Below are 15,859 nucleotides of genomic sequence, written 5' to 3' on the forward strand. Positions count from 1 at the left end.
TTCTTTGAATGGATTGGCAAGCCACAAAACTGGACAGGAAATGATCATCTTCTAGTACAAATGGATGGGCATCTCTTTTCCTGTGTTTGGACCTTTAAGGTATGCTGTATTATTTAGAAAAAGTTGACTTAGTTTAGTATTTATTTAATGGATTTAAGACGTTGTGCATCTCATTTCTTGTATTCATAGTGTACCTGTATATGTGTTACAGTAAGTTTGTAATAGAGAATGAGAAGCTTTAGAACACATATAAGAGTGGTTGGAAAGTCCATAATGAAAGTTTTTAGTTGATGCATGATAGACAGTTTAACTCTAGTGGGAAAGCAGGTGAAAGCAATAAACAGGAACACCATCAATTTTAGAAGTAGGACTTTAGCTTGAGTAAAATGGTATGAACTATGCAAAAACATGCTCTAATGATAACAATACAGTTCAGTTGATCTATTGTTTAATTTGTCTTCATCATTCTAATTAACTTACTTTAAAATCATCATGATAAGTCAAGTGCCTTCATTCTTACTTTTGACAAGAGCTATGCAGTTGAGTCAGCAAAACTAACATTGGGTGTGATACTGGAAGCCCTTTTCTAGTGGAATGCCTATTGTTGTAAGAAATGTCTTGATTTGAATGCATTCATAATGTGCCTATACCACGAGCAGTGACAATTTAAACTTTACTATATTAGCCTATCAGTTTGTCTCCATGCTGTACTGGAGGGTCTGCACTGTAAGGATTGAAACAGTATTTGGTTTCTATTCAGTCCTTTCGCTTCTGCTGAGACTAACAATGAAGACACTTTTTAGATTTTTGTGTTGGTGACTTCTCTTTTGTCTCCTTGGAATTGACCCAAGATACAGGTCACACAGGCATGTATAAAGTCTTCAAATGATAATGATTTTTATGTGGATCTGTGCTAATAACCAAGAAGAAAATATTCATTAATCCCTTATCAATTTCCAGAAACTCCCAGCCTGTGGCAGAAATGCATGCTGTCCTCTTATCCTTTTGTGTTAGACTATGTAAAGCTTGATTGCATATTTTTAGAGTCTTCACTCTCCTGCAGAATGCAGCAGAATTTTTCTGCTCGTTGCTTAAGTAGATACTTTAAACATAACCTTGCTCATAGTCAAAGTCAATGGCAAAGCACTTAGTCACGTCAGTGGGAGCAGAATCAAGCCTCAAAGATATAAGGAATCATTACAAGTGTTTGTTTTTCTATGTATATTGTGTGATATTTTGAGGTTAGTTGGTAGAAAAAGAAATATTACGAGTAGGTTTCTTTCAAGAGTTCAGATAAACATGAATGTTCTGTTACTCTTATTTTGATAGGAACCACCAAAACCTGCTCCAAACTCTTTTAAAGTTGGAATGAAACTGGAAGCAGTAGATAGAAAGAACCCTTACTTAATTTGCCCAGCAACCATTGGAGATGTTAAAGGAGATGAAGTTTTTATTACATTTGATGGCTGGAGAGGAGCATTTGACTATTGGTGCAAATATGATTCTCGAGATATTTTTCCAGTTGGATGGTGTAGCTTGACAGAAGATGCACTACAGCCACCAGGGAACAATGGTAAGACCACTCGTAATAGTGCGCAGTCTGTCTTCCCAAACTTGCAGCTGGCCTTATACAGAGTTTAAGATTTGATGTATAAGCTGTTCATGCAGATAAAATAATTATCACCCTATCCTACCTCTTAATTTTTTTCTTTTGAAAATCTGTTGCTCCTTTACAGTGGTTCTAAATTATCTGTGTACAGAGTGGTTCTGGAAGCATATATATATTTTTTATACATATGGGCAGTTTCCCTCCCAATACTTTTTCTTTTTTTTTTCTTTGTTACTAATTATGAAAAGATTCTATATTTTAAACAAATCAATATTTTAAACATTCATTAAAACCAATGGATTTTTTTGCAGTATTCTCAGTTTCTACTGTGACAAGAGATCAGATTATATTCTGTTTTCAGTGTACTTTGTGAGGAATCTTTGATATCAACTAGACCAGGGGTGTCCAACCTTTTTGAATGTGGGGCTGGATCACGAGCTTTTTATCACCCAGTGGGGCTGGCAAGCCATATTCAAAGACCTCACAGGAAGTGACATCACATCAGGAAGTGATGTCACGTGACCTTTGACATGGCTCCTCCTTGAACAGTCCCAATCAGCTCCTCTGTGCAGGAGCTGGAGAAATGGGCAAGCAATCAACAAAAGTGATTTCCCTTGCTAAAATCTGTTAGAGGGCTGTAGCTTCTCACTGGTTTCAGCTCCAGCCAAAATTTTTCCACCACTGTCATGAGAATTGGCAACTCTGAGTATCTGAACCAAAAGAGATGGTGGCATTAAAAGGTAGGAATGTACCTAATGAAAAAGGAGAAAATGAAAAAGAAAGGAGAAAGAACTGAAAATGCCTGAGTCTCTTGTCCCTGGGCCCGCCCAAGGTACTTTCCTGAAATTCAATAGGAATTAGTGTATCATTAAAAAAAAAAAAAAAATCAACAAAAATAATCTAGACTATTTATACGTAGGGTGACCATATATCCTGGATTGGTTGAGACAGTCCCAGATTTTATAGGCTGTCTCAGTGTCCCAGCCACTGGAGAAAATTTAAGCAAAAGTACCAGATTGGTGGGAATCTGGGAGCTGGGGGGTTGGGGCTGTGTGTGCGCGCGCACATGTGTGCATGCATGTGCATGTGTGTGTGCTTCCAAGCACACGTGTGTTGCAGCAGACAGAGCCAAAGCAGCTATTGGGACATGCTATTGGGAAGCACACGCACATGCATGCACACACAGCCCCAACCCGGCCCTGAGGCGCCCCCAGCTCCACATGGGAACTTACCCCATGTCTCTGTCCGCCGTGGCCTGGCCCTGAGGCGCCAGTTCTGCGCGGGAACTTACCTCGTGCCTCCGTCCACCACGCATGTGGGCAAGGCGCGGACCACGCTGCAGCTCCCCCGGCCATGTGCCGGGGGCAAGGGGCAGAGCCAGTCCCCAGCTTGTCCAATCAGGCGCGGCTGGGGCAGCCCCACTCTGCACAGCCCTCAGGGCAGCTGCGGCAGGACCTGGCTCACTGATGAGCCGGGCCCCACTGGGGTAAGCAGCTCCCCTCCCCTTGCTGCTGGCTGGGGCCCACGGGCTGACCCTGCCTGCCTTGCTGCTCTCCCGCCGCCGTGGCTCCACCGCCGCGACTCTGCGCTCCGCTGCGGTGGCTCCGTACGCCACTGCTGCGGTGCTCTGTTGCTGCAGCTCTGCGCTCTGCGGTGGCCCTGCTGCCGCCGCCGCCACAGCTCCACGCTCCGCCGCCTCAGCGCTGCGCTTCGCACACCATAGCAGCTCTGCCGCCGCCACAGCTCTGCACTCCACCACCGTCGCAGCCGCGGCTCCGCCGCCACTGCCGCTGCGGGCCAGATAAAATGGCTTGGCGAGCCGCATGTTGGACAAGCCTGAACTAGACTTTTTACTTATATTGTTGGTACTCCTAATAATATTGGAAACTGTATTAATAGAATTTAACAAGAATTAATTTATTTTTCTTCAAATTTGTAGCCATCCAGCACATCAAAGTTGGTGTTTATACAAAGGAACTCTTGACACAAGTAAAAAAAACTTTAATATACTTTCGTCCTTAAAAAAAAGTGTTCTATGATGTTTGAGGTCTTTTAAACTCTACTTATCCTTAGCATTTGTTTTGAACTTGATACTTTCTGTTTTCAAAGTGTGTATGTTTAGGACCTTCTGGGTATTCTGTCTACTACATGCTTATTTAGACACATGACAGTATAAATACAGAGCCCTCTTGGGACTTATAACCAGTTATATTCTGTTATGTGCTCATTGTTCTTCTTGCCAAGATGAGTGAAATGGAAGAAAAACAGCACTGAGTTTGGCCTGTGTTTTCCTAGAGATCTCTTGTCAAGTATTGGAAATCTGAGGTTTTGCTGTCAAACAGTTTGGATTACATCAGCTCCTCCCTTCAGATTTTTTTGAAGGATAATATGCCATATTAACTCAAATCCAAGACAAGCCCCTCATGTTGGATTTGAGTAAAAGCTTGGGGTGTGGGGAGGGGGGACAGGCAACTGCTGTGCAGAGGTGGATTAAGACTTATGGGAGCCTTGGGCAAACACAAAATAGGAGGCCCCCTCCCCCCAGGGGAACTAGACTCCAGTGTGGGAAGGAACCCCTTCCCTTCCTGGTGCTGCCCCTGTCCAGGGTGGGGCAGACCTCCATGCCCCCCCCCGGGGGGAGGTGCTGAGTGGACCTGGCTGGGCTGGGGGAGGGTAGAACATGTCTGCCTCTCGTTCCTGCTCCATATCCCCCATGTAGCTGTAGGCTTGGGGTTCTCCCTCCCTACCTTTCCCCCTGCGCCCCCTTGACAAGACACCTGTAGCTCTGTCCCACTCCCCACCCTGGCCCCAGGTCCCATGCACCACCCTGGCTGGGCAGTGCCCCCAACCCCGTCCCTGCCCCACTCTTATCTCTTGCTGTGGGGACTTTAATCTGCCCCTTCCCCCCCCCCTACCTCTTTCCCCCCATTAGACTTACCTGTAGGGAGCTGGCTGCCTGGCTGTGTTCATGGCCATACACATGTGCAGGGGTGGCTCTAGAGGTGACCTGGGGGGTTGTAGCCACCTCAAAATTCGCTTTATCCCCCCTGTAGCCCCCCCTCCCAGCGCTGCTGCCACCAGCTGAGTTCCACACTCTCTCTCTCAGCCTCCTGGCCCAGCTCCCACGCCAGGAAGATGTTCAGCGCTCCTGGCCCAGCCCCTGCATGAGGAAGAGGCTGGCACCGCCCCTGCATCTCCTGGCAGCCCCAAGCAAAGCCCCTTGCGGCCTGGAATACTGCCTGCCTACAAGGGGAAACCCGTCATTTCCCAAGGGAACCCAGGCATCCAGGTGCTCCTGATTGGCTGGGGCCCCTGGGCCTGGGCCCCGCTGGCCCATGCGTTAGTCCGCCTATGCTGCTGTATCTCTGATTCCAGTCCTTACATCGGGTCAGAGCTACAGTTGCTGCCTACCTCTCTCCCGCCATCACTTCCGCCCTTTCTGTTGTTTGCCGCCTGTAAGTAGTTGGGGAGGTTTGGGGGCAAGGTGTGGGGAGAAGGGGCAAACGACAGTGATAAGGCCACTTTACCCACCCTTGCCACTGCTTGTCCCCTTGCTGCTTGACTCACTGCAGCGGTGAGATTATGTACGTGGAAAATAATAACTAATTTATATATTTTTCCATGTATAGAATCTAATTGTTGTGGGGGTCGGTCATCTTAAACTCAAAGTTGTCTTGGATTTGGGTAAATATGATGACATTATTTTTAATATTGCTAATAATAATTTGTTCTAATCATAAACATTTTCACTATTAGCATTAAGTGAATTAATGAAAAATAGGATTGGTTACACAAAGCATACTTCTCTAGAAAGGCTGGTAGAACAAGAGGGCAAGAGAATTTATTTTTCCCCTCCAAGATTATGTTTAAATCAGTGTAAATATTAAACAGCTGGGCAAAGTTTTTAAAGATTAGTATGAGAGAGAGAATAGAAAATGTTAGTACAGTTATACGTACTGTACAGAGACAGGTGGGGGAAAGAAAGATGGTCTAGTAAAGGACCTTGCCTAAGAACATGGCATCACGAACATTTTGCCTAAAGTGAGGTAAGCTAGGCTATTCACTTACAGCATAGTAGATGTTTTGTGATAACTTTCATTGAGTAAGTGACCCCATAAGTACTATGGAGCGGTAATCTGCTTTAGGATACACCCTGGCTTTCCATATGGCAATTTGTTCTTATAGCCATACCTGAGACTCCTGCTCTTCCACAAACTTTGGGTAACTTGGACAAGTTACTTGAGGCTGTATTTTAAAGGCATTGATGCTGCTGTTGATTTTTAGTAGCTTTTAAAAATCTAGGCTAGCTCAGTGCTTCAGTTCCCTATGTGTAAAAGTAAGAGCACTTCCCCTCTTTACAGGAAGGAGTACTTCAAGAGCAAAGGTGACAAACACAAATTAGGAATTGGCTTTTTGTATGAAAATTCATGTACTTTAATTATGATAAAGTTTAATTTTATATACTCTACAGAAACAAATGCCACAAAAGCAATTTATAGAAACTTTCTTCAGAAGTTATTTAAAAGCCATCTAGGTATTGTGCTCAGATCAGTTACATTTCCTGTAGAAGCAACATTATTTGATGGCTTATGCTGCCCAAGAGCTGTAATATTGCAAACTGTAATACCAGTTGATGCTTTGAGACAATATATAACAAACTTTTCTTTGTGAGGGGCGGGTTTTTTGTGATACCTTCTACTAGGCCAACAGTGTAGTCAGGAGAGAAGTTTGACAAGCTTTTGGGGAAAGACTGCCCAAAATGAGGAAGGTCATAAAAACAATTGCCTCTTGTATATTTTATGGACAGTCACAGCTGTAACACACCAATCCTTCTACAAAATTTTCTTTCAGATTTGTTCAAAGAAGTCAGACTTGAGACTTATGTAGGCATATAGTATCATTGTTCATATACTCCCCTTGTTAATTATATTATTCAGGAAATAAAAACAAAAAATCCTATCTCTTTTTCAAAAATTTTGACAGCAGATTAGAAAACTCGTATTTGCCAGAGTTGGTAACATTCGTGAAGCCTCCTGTAGGTTTTTTTTTTTTTTTTCAAGCTCACCAAATGTGGCAGTTTAAGTATTCCTAAAACTTTTACCACATTTCTGAGATAAAGTGTTGCATTCTTTGATATTTCTGGTTACAAATGAAAATTCCACGTATATGTTAAGTGTTGCTTTGGGAAAATCTGGTAAATGACTTCTTTTAATGTATTTGAGAAGTGAGCCCAAGCATAGTTGTAGCTGCGCATGAGCATGAACATTTTGTTTGCTCATACTCATTTTCCATTCTGAAGAGGAACAAGTTTTGAAAAAGCAGGTCTGTGTCTTCGTTGTTTGCCTTTGGATTTGCTAGTTTGTAATTATTCTGGTTATTTCGTTATTAGCATATCACTTCAAGGACTACTGAAAAAAGAAAAGAAGCAATTCATGTTTTATTTTTAAAGCTAAGATAGTAAAGATACTTTGTAGTCAATGTATTTCAGTTCTGAAATATTATAAATAATTTCATGATCCCTAATTGACATAGCAGTCCTTCTGGCTCTTGATGCCAGGAATCGCATACCTTTTCATCTGTTAAAGCAGTAATTTATGACAGATTTAATACAATCCTTCACATGAGGAGGGATTAGAATCTGAGGAAGAGGACCATGCCTGTGCTGTAGAGAAAGGAAAAACTAAGACAAAGCTAATCTAACCTAGAAGAAAAAAATCCTTCCTGATCCCAAATTCAGTCATGCATATATGACCCTCAACAGAAGAGCAAGATGTTCTTGTCAAGGAATCTTTAGAATTTTCTTGGTACCAGACAAGATCCTCAGCATGTACCAGACACTTACAGTTGAACAATACTCTTAGGTTCCTCATTTCCTCAGCATCTGCTTGTCTCTTTGCCTCCATCATAATTGCTTTATTCTCAGACTGTACAGCTCCTACTTTCTTTTCTATCCAGTGGGTGAGCTTCAAAAGTAAAGTAAGAGATAAGGATACAGATCTTCTCAGGATTTATACTCCAGGTCTTCCACTACCTAAGGAAGTACTCTAATCACCAGGCTGTTGAGCAAAAGGTGGGTTGGTTATTGTTCACTGAGCAACATTCATGATCTTGGCTTCAGGTAGTTGCTCTGTGGTTTTTGTCTGAAATCTAGACATTTAGAGATGTTTTCAGGGCAAAATGGATGCAGCAGAGGTAATCTAAACATTTGTTTGTTAAAATCATATTTACTGATTTAGATGTTTATGCTTACTTATGTATCTTAAAGATGGAATAGGATCTGGGCCAAAGTCTCTAGGCCAAAAAATGTCTGTTCTAAAGGCCTAATCCAGTGCTATGGGGGCATCTGTATGGCAAGACTTCCACAGACCTCGTTCTGGATAAAGACCTAAAAAAAAAAAGAGTGAGTATTTTTTCTCAATATAAAATCGAGAAAGAGCTGAAGATTGAGAATAGTCAAAATATTTTTTTCTTAATTTAGGGACGTAGGTGCTCTTGCTGATCTCTCTTGTCTGTAGTTCTTTCAGAGCAGTGGAATAAGTGGAAGAAGTTGTCAGGATTTGTGCATGAGTGTGTGATTTTTGAGGAATGTAGGCACCCTGTTTCCCCCATCATATAAAGTGTTCATGGCTGCTACAGTTATCAGTTTCTTTATAAATACATTTAATGCCAGTAATTATACATAACAGATTTTGCCGCATGGCTAGGAGTCTGCTTGACCCCTCAGCATTAGCTAAGTCTGAGGTTCATTGCCTGAGGGTAAATATTTATATGAGCCTGGCAGATTTACTATTCAGCGTATTTTGTGCATTTTACTTTGCCACATTGCACTTTTTTAGAGGCGACTTGCTCAAACTAATGACTTTCTACCCTGTAACCCTCATAACACTCAATTGACTGTAGCTGGTAAAAGGAATTTCTTTCACCTTTAAGAATGTATTGTAACTAGTTGACTTGAGGTTTAAGATTTGAGTAGATCATAAGCTCAGACCTCAAATGGCAGTAAAATTCATTAGAGGCAAGTTTCTTTGAAGCATTCTGTACTTAGCATGTTCACTGTTTAGTCATCACACATCAGTTCTTATTGTTTAGGCAGCATAATACATCTTGTATGTATAATATGAGGCAGTAACCTTTTCTTGCACGAAAGAACACCAACTAATGTAACAAAGGAAATGCATTTTTAAGCAAAATGTTTAGTTAGAACATTCTAAAATTCAGTTGCGAATAAACCTTTTTGGAAACTGATGACAATACCATTCAGAAGCTTCATTTACAAAGGTTGGGTAGCATACTTCATATAGCTAATAACAAAAAACAATTAGTTTCTCTGTCTCAGATCTTCCCAAACTTTCAATATGCAATTGAAAGTGTGAGAAAATGAGATGAAAAGAAAAGGGATGTCACAATCAGAATCTTCTAGCTGAAGTACTGCTGAGATGTATTTTAGTGACTAAGGAGAAGATATTGCTCAATAATCTAAATATAAAAGTGATACGTTACGAGGTACTGTAGGTTTTATCCTTAGCTCCCTCTTTGCATGCATCGCCTCATTGCTTTTCTCGTAATTCAGTCCAGTGTTTGTGGGCAAGAGTAGTCTCCTTTCATTTTGCTAATCAACTGTGATAGCAAAGCCCTCTCCAGGAGCTTTGCATAGGCATGGGGCTCAAATGGAGAACGTGCACTACCCAGTGTTTGCTTTGTGTATATTTTTCCTTTTAAAATGTCTAACAGTGTGGGCAGGGACTCTGAGCTATGGAAAGGAACGCTTGGAAAAGAAGGGGTGGGAAAGTCTGTTTCAGTGGAATACTACTCCTGAACAAGTATTTGGAACATGATCTTGTCATCACAAGCTCCTTATTCCACTAAAGCAACAAATGGAAGTCATAGACATCTTGCATAACAGATGCAACCCTGCTCAAAACACTGGTAACTGTCTGACTATGTCATAGTGTGTATCTGGGATCGTTGTGATGTCTATATCACCAGGGCTATGACCCACACAGCCGACTGCTGGATGGATAATCATTTGATATATTGTCATGTCTGTTCATATCATCCCAAAATGACTTAAAAGAAGCAACTGAGGAAGAGGTTCAATATTGAGTGCTTGAAAAACCCTGCTAAAAGTAATAATCTTTAACAGTGCCTCAGTGAGAACCTCTCTATCCTCCCTGATGATCATGATACCATAGAGCTCTAGAAGAGCCTCAAGAAAGACATCTATGAGGCATGTGAAAAATTTCTAGGCTTTTCCAGAAAGAAACATCAAGACTGGTTCAATGTGAAAGGTAGGGAAATGTTAAGCTCCTCATTGACAGGAAAAGAACAACATTGAAAGCTTGGCTGATGTCAACTCCAAACAGAAGCAAGATGTCTATCACAGCATTAAAGCCAAGACCCAGAGGAAAAACTGAGTGAAAGAACAAGTGGTGGGAAGACAAAGAAAAAGAGATTCAAAAGCTTGCTGATAGCTGTGACACACACAGTTTCAGCAGTGCAATCAAAGCTATCTATGGGCCAGACACGCAAGGATCTGTCCCTCTGAGGTCCAAAGATGGAACAACACTATTTCAAGATAGCTCCACCATTAATACAATGAAAGGAGCACTTTCAACAGATCTGAAGATTCTAGTGTTGAAGAAAAGACTAGTAAAGCCATTTCACAACTCCCTGTTAAGGACTATCTATCTTGCAGATCCATCAACTTATCAAGAGGCCTTGAAAGCCATTAAGCAAGTTTGTTCTGATGGGATACCAGGTGAAATTTATAAGAAAGGTAGAAAAAAGTTCTCTCACCAACTACATGTTATCAAAATGTGGAAATATGAACAGCTCCCCAGTGAATTGAGAGATTACCAGAATTGTTAACATATTCAAGGAAGGAGATAAATCAGATTGCAGCAATTATTATGATATCGCAGTCCTATATACAGTGGCTTAGAAACAGACCCATTTGCTATTAGAACTGGAGTCGAGCAAGGATGCGTGGTTGCACCAACACTTTTCCATCTATAATGCAGTTCTACATTTTATTGCTGACAGGCTTCTGTCTAGAGGCAGCATCCAGTATCGTTTGGACGGGACTATCTGTAACACCAACTGGTTATGTTCCAAATCCAACACGTCCATTATTGATTTTCAACATGCTGATGATTGTGTTGTGTGTCTCCGTTCAACTGAAGGAGATCCAGTTCACTCGTTATAGCTTCTGTGAAGCATATAAAACTTTGGATTACTTTTTTTTAACCCAAAAATTGGTGATTTTTTTTTTTTTTAATCAGAGAAAACCAGGATTCATAGATTCATAGATGTTAGGGTCGGAAGGGACCTCAATAGATCATCAAGTCCGACCCCCTGCATAGGCAGGAAAGAGTGCTGGGTCTAGATGACCCCAGCTAGATGCATATCCAACCTCCTCTTGAAGACCCCCAGGGCAGGGGAGAGCACCACCTCCCTTGGGAGCCCGTTCCAGACCTTGGCCACTCTAACTGTGAAGAAGTTCTTCCTAACGTCCAATCTAAATCTGCTCTCTGCTAGCTTGTGGCCGTTATTTCTTGTAACCCCCGGGGGTGCCTTGGTGAATAAAACCTCACCAATTCCCTTCTGTGCCCCCGTGATGAACTTATAGGCAGCCACAAGGTCGCCTCTCAACCTTCTCTTGCGGAGGCTGAAAAGGTCCAGGTTCTCTAGTCTCTCCTCGCAGGGCTTGGTCTGCAAGCCCTTAACCATACAAGTGGCCCTTCTCTGGACCCTCTCCAGGTTATCCGCATCCCTCTTGAAGTGCGGCGCCCAGAACTGCATGCAATACTCCAACTGCGGTCTGACCAGCGCCCAATAGAGGGGAAGTATCACCTCTTTGGATGTATTCGTCATGCATCTGCTGATGCACGATAAAGTGCCATTGGCTTTTCTGATGGCTTCGTCACACTGCCGACTCATGTTCATCTTGGAGTCCGCTAGGACTCCAAGATCCCTTTCCACTTCCGTGCCACCCAGCTGGTCATTTCCTAGGCAGTAGGTGTGCTGGGCATTTTTCCTCCCTATGTGCAGCACTTTGCATTTCTCCTTGTTGAACTGCATTCTGTTGTTTTCTGCCCACTTGTCCAACCTGTCCAGGTCTGCTTGCAGCTGTTCCCTGCCCTCCGGCGTGTCCACTTCTCCCCATAGCTTTGTGTCATCTGCAAACTTGGGCAGAGTACATTTCACTCCCTCGTCCAAGTGGCTGATGAAGACATTAAAGAGTATTGGTCCAAGGATCATCCCTGCTATCATCCCTGCTGATGATGATAGCATCAGGATCCAAATCAAACTTCTCATCCAACAGACTGTTGCCGTTGTTCTTCCATCCTAACCTGCTGTATGGGTGTGAAACTTGGACAATATATTGAAAGCTGTGAAATATTGCCCTCCGCTATTCCTTTGGAAAATCTTCCATATCAGTTTGGGAGGATAGCAGAACGAATCTCAGCATTCTCAAGCAATCTCCAGCAATATTAAAGCTACGTGTATGTGGCAACAGCTCCACTGTTATCTGACAGCTAGCTCCCCAAAAAGTCCTATACTTCCAATGTGGTTTAATGTCAAGACTTGGGAGTCGCAAGGATTGATTGTTTTGAGTAAACTTGTGGAGTTCTACCACTTATGGCGGCAGGTAGATGAGAGAGATGAATGCCATGACTCAACATCACTAGGATCTACTCTTTTCTTCCAAACTGTTTGCCAGGTCTGCACTCAAACATGCAGATCTTGGATTGGCCTCCTCCTGTGGACTCAGTGACAACTTCTGTATTTCCTGGAAGACTGTCATTTTCATATTAAGGCCCATGATGAGTAAAACAGGCCTTAAGAGGGTCATTTAAGTATTACTGTAATAAAGATGATTATAAAAGTAGGACACAATGCACTGCTCTACTTGGAGAAGGTCCATTGAGCCGCAGCCCTTACTACAGCCTGTGAGGCTGGCTATGCCACATCCTCAACTCATGCACAACTCCAGGTTCACTATGGTGCCCATCACTGTAGTAATGAAACACTTTCTATATAACTTAATTTTGCACAGCAGGGGGTATAAACACACAAAGCATGTGGAACTGTTTAAACCTGAAGCAGACAGACATACAAGCTTGTTAAACAAAATTAAATTTGTCTGAAATAGTCCAAAAGTGTACCTGGATAATCAAGTACTATTTTAGATTCATAGATAAATTCATAGATTCATAAAGTTGGAAGGGACCTCAGTGGGCCATCTAGTCCGACCCCCTGCCACTGGCAGGCAAGAAGAAAGTCACCAACCCTGGTCTAGCCTGTCCAGCCAGGTGCCTGTCCAGTCTCATCTTGAAGACCCCCAAGGATGGGGCGAGCACCCCCTCCCTTGGGAGCCCATTCCAGATTCTGGCAACCCTGACTGTGAAGAACTTTCTCCTAATGTCCAGCCTAAACCTTCTCTCTAGTACCTTATGGCCATTGTTCCTTGTCATACCAGGGGGTGCCCTGGTGAACAGATCATCACCTACTTCATGTTGCTCTCCCCTTATGAATTTGTACGCCATCACAAGGTCCCCTCTCAGCCTTCTCTTGGAGAGGCTGAAGAGGTTTAAGGTCCCTTAGCCTTTCCTCATAGGGCCTTCCCTGAAGGCCTCTAATCAGGCGAGTGGCCCTTTGAACCCTCTCCAGGTTGTCTGCATCCTGCTTGAACTGCGGCATCCAGAACTGGACACAGTACTCCAGGTGCAGTCTGACCCGTGCTGCATAGAGGGGGAGAATCACTTCCCTGGACCTCTTTGTGAAGCACCTACGGATGCATGACAAGGTGTGATTGGCTCTGTCAGCTGCTTCATCACATTGGTGACTCATGTTCATCCTGGAGTCAGCAGTGACTCCAAGATCTTTTTCTGCCTCGTTGGAGCTGTGAAGGTTGCCCCCCAGCCTGTAGGTATGATGGCAGTTCTTCCTCCCTAGAAGCAGCACCTTGCACTTGTCCATATTGAATTGCATCCTGTTGCTCTCTGCCCACTTCCCCAGCCTGTCTTGGTCGGCCTGGATCTGGTTCCTCCTCTTCAGGGTGTTAGCTGCATCCCATAATTTTGTGTTGTCTGTGAATTTGGACAGGGTGCTTCCCACCCCCTCGTCCAGATCACTGATGAAGATGTTGAACAGTACTGGTCCCAGAACTGAGCCCTGAGAGACTCCACTGCTCACATCTTGCCAGGTTGACACCAACCCATCCGCTACCACCCTCTGAGTGCAACCCTTGAGCCAATTTGCTAGTCACTGTACCATGTAATCATACAAGGCAAATCCCCTCAGTTTATTTATAAGGAAGGTATAGGATACCTTGTCAAAGGCCTTCTTGAAGTCCAGATTGATAACATCCACCATAACTCCTGCACCTAAACAATTGGTGGCCTTGTAAAAGGAAACTAGATTAGTCAGGCAGGACCTGCCTGCTAAAAACCCATGTTGGTTACCCCTACGCATCACATTAGCCAGCAGACTCCCACAGATGTGCTCCTTGATAATTTTTTCTAGGATTCTCCCAGGGATAGAGGTAAGGCTGACTGGTCTATAGTTCCCCAGGTCCTCCTTCCTCCCCTTCTTAAAGATTGGGACGACATTAGCCCTCTTCCAATCCTCTAGCACCTGACCTGAGTGCCGTGAGCGCTCATATATCCTTGCCAGTGGATCAGCTATGATCCCTGCTAATTCCTTCATTATCCGTGGGTGGAGTCCCTCCGGCCCTGGTGATTTTGTTGAGCCCCAGCTCAAGTCTGGGATCGTGCCCGGTATGCAAAGGCCAATAAAGATACCAGGGGTGAAAGTATAAAGAAGGTTTATTGCTAGCAATAAAAGGTGCGAGCGGAATAATTTCACGTAACAAGCACACCAGATCGCTACCACTAAGCATCTTTTATACAGGAGTTTTCAAGTTCTCACCAGCGTATTTGTTTGCTGATTGGTTGTAAGGAGTGACGCAAGAAGTTCTTTACTGAGCATGTCTCTATACCTGTGTTTTAGCTATGTATCTCATTTACATACATGTATGTTTCATTAGCATACTTTTTCCCCACCTAGGGGCGTGATTTTTAGTATTTTAATGAGCCCTTTTAACCCAGTTCCCTGTTTTTTCCTTTTAGTTTTCAAGCCCCCTTTATCTCAGACTGTCTCCTCCTTATCATTGCAGATGGGCATTTGTCACATAACATTCTGTTTGCTTTGTCTTGGGTAGTGTTTTCTAGGTCACTCCTTACAATTTGAATATGTCCACTCCCTCCAAGTGTCTTTTTACCATGTCGGCACTGACCGTTGGTTGGTTGATGTTCCCTTGGTTGGTGTCCGTGATGTATGTTGAGGGTTTGCCTAGATTCCCATTTAAGAAGACAGAGGCAAAAAACTCATTGAAGAGCTCTGCCTTGTCCCTGCTATCCATCACTAAGTCCCCCTGCCCATCCTGTATGGGTCCTATGCTATCCCACACCCTCTTTTTGCTCCCAATGTACCGAAAGAAGGACTTTTTATTGTCCTTAGTCCCTGACATTAGCCTGAGTTCTAGAGTTGCCTTGGCATTCCTGACCAACTCCCTGCAGGTGCAGGCCAAAGAAGTATACTTCTCTTTGCTAGCTACCCCCTGCTTCCATTTCCTGTATGCCTCTTTTTTTCCCCTTAAGGTATCTTGGATGCCCCTGGTTAGCCAAAGGGGCTTCCTGGCCCCCTTTCCTCTGCCATGGGATTGACTCACTCTGAGCCCAAAGAATGGTTTCCTTGAGGAATGTTCACCTACCCTGGACCCTCAATGCATCCAAGTTCTTAGCTCCTAGCACCCTGCTAACTAATCCCCTGAGTCTATTAAAGTTCAGCACCCTATCCCTGCTGGGTATAATGCTCGTCGTTCACTGGATAGTGAATTGAATCATTTGGTGATCACTGTCCCCTAAGTTGCCTTGAATCCGCAGGTCCCCCACCAGGTCAACCCCTGTTGCCAACACCAAGTTGAGCAAGGCGTTGCCCCTGGTGGGACACCTTACCTCCTGTGTTAGGTGGAGGTCCTGAATACAGGTTAAGAACCTATGAGAGCGGTTAGATCTAGCTGACTGTTCTTCCCAGCATATGTCTGGGTAGTTAAGGTCCCCCATGACTACCATATCTCTAGACCTCACAGCCTCCTTGAGCTGCTTGGAAAATTCCTGGTCTAGTTCGTCATCCTGGTGTGGCGGCCTGTAGTAGACCTCCACCACCAGATCCCTTTCACCCCGA

The 15,859-nt window shown here is 43.6% G+C and overlaps 1 protein-coding gene across 8 annotated transcripts in view; it reads left to right on the forward strand.

The window, feature by feature from the left end:
- The window catches only part of SCML2 (Scm polycomb group protein like 2), a 112,318-nt gene that overhangs the window by 56,067 nt on the left and 40,392 nt on the right, over window positions 1-15,859 (forward strand). For all 8 annotated transcript variants that reach the window (XM_059720887.1, XM_059720890.1, XM_059720893.1 and 5 more), the window contains one exon: window positions 1,330-1,573. In XM_059720887.1, coding sequence (XP_059576870.1) covers window positions 1,330-1,573 — 244 coding nt within the window. The remainder of the gene's footprint in view (window positions 1-1,329; window positions 1,574-15,859) is intronic.

Source organism: Alligator mississippiensis, chromosome 1, assembly GCF_030867095.1.
Source record: "Alligator mississippiensis isolate rAllMis1 chromosome 1, rAllMis1, whole genome shotgun sequence".
Lineage (NCBI taxonomy): Eukaryota > Metazoa > Chordata > Crocodylia > Alligatoridae > Alligator > Alligator mississippiensis.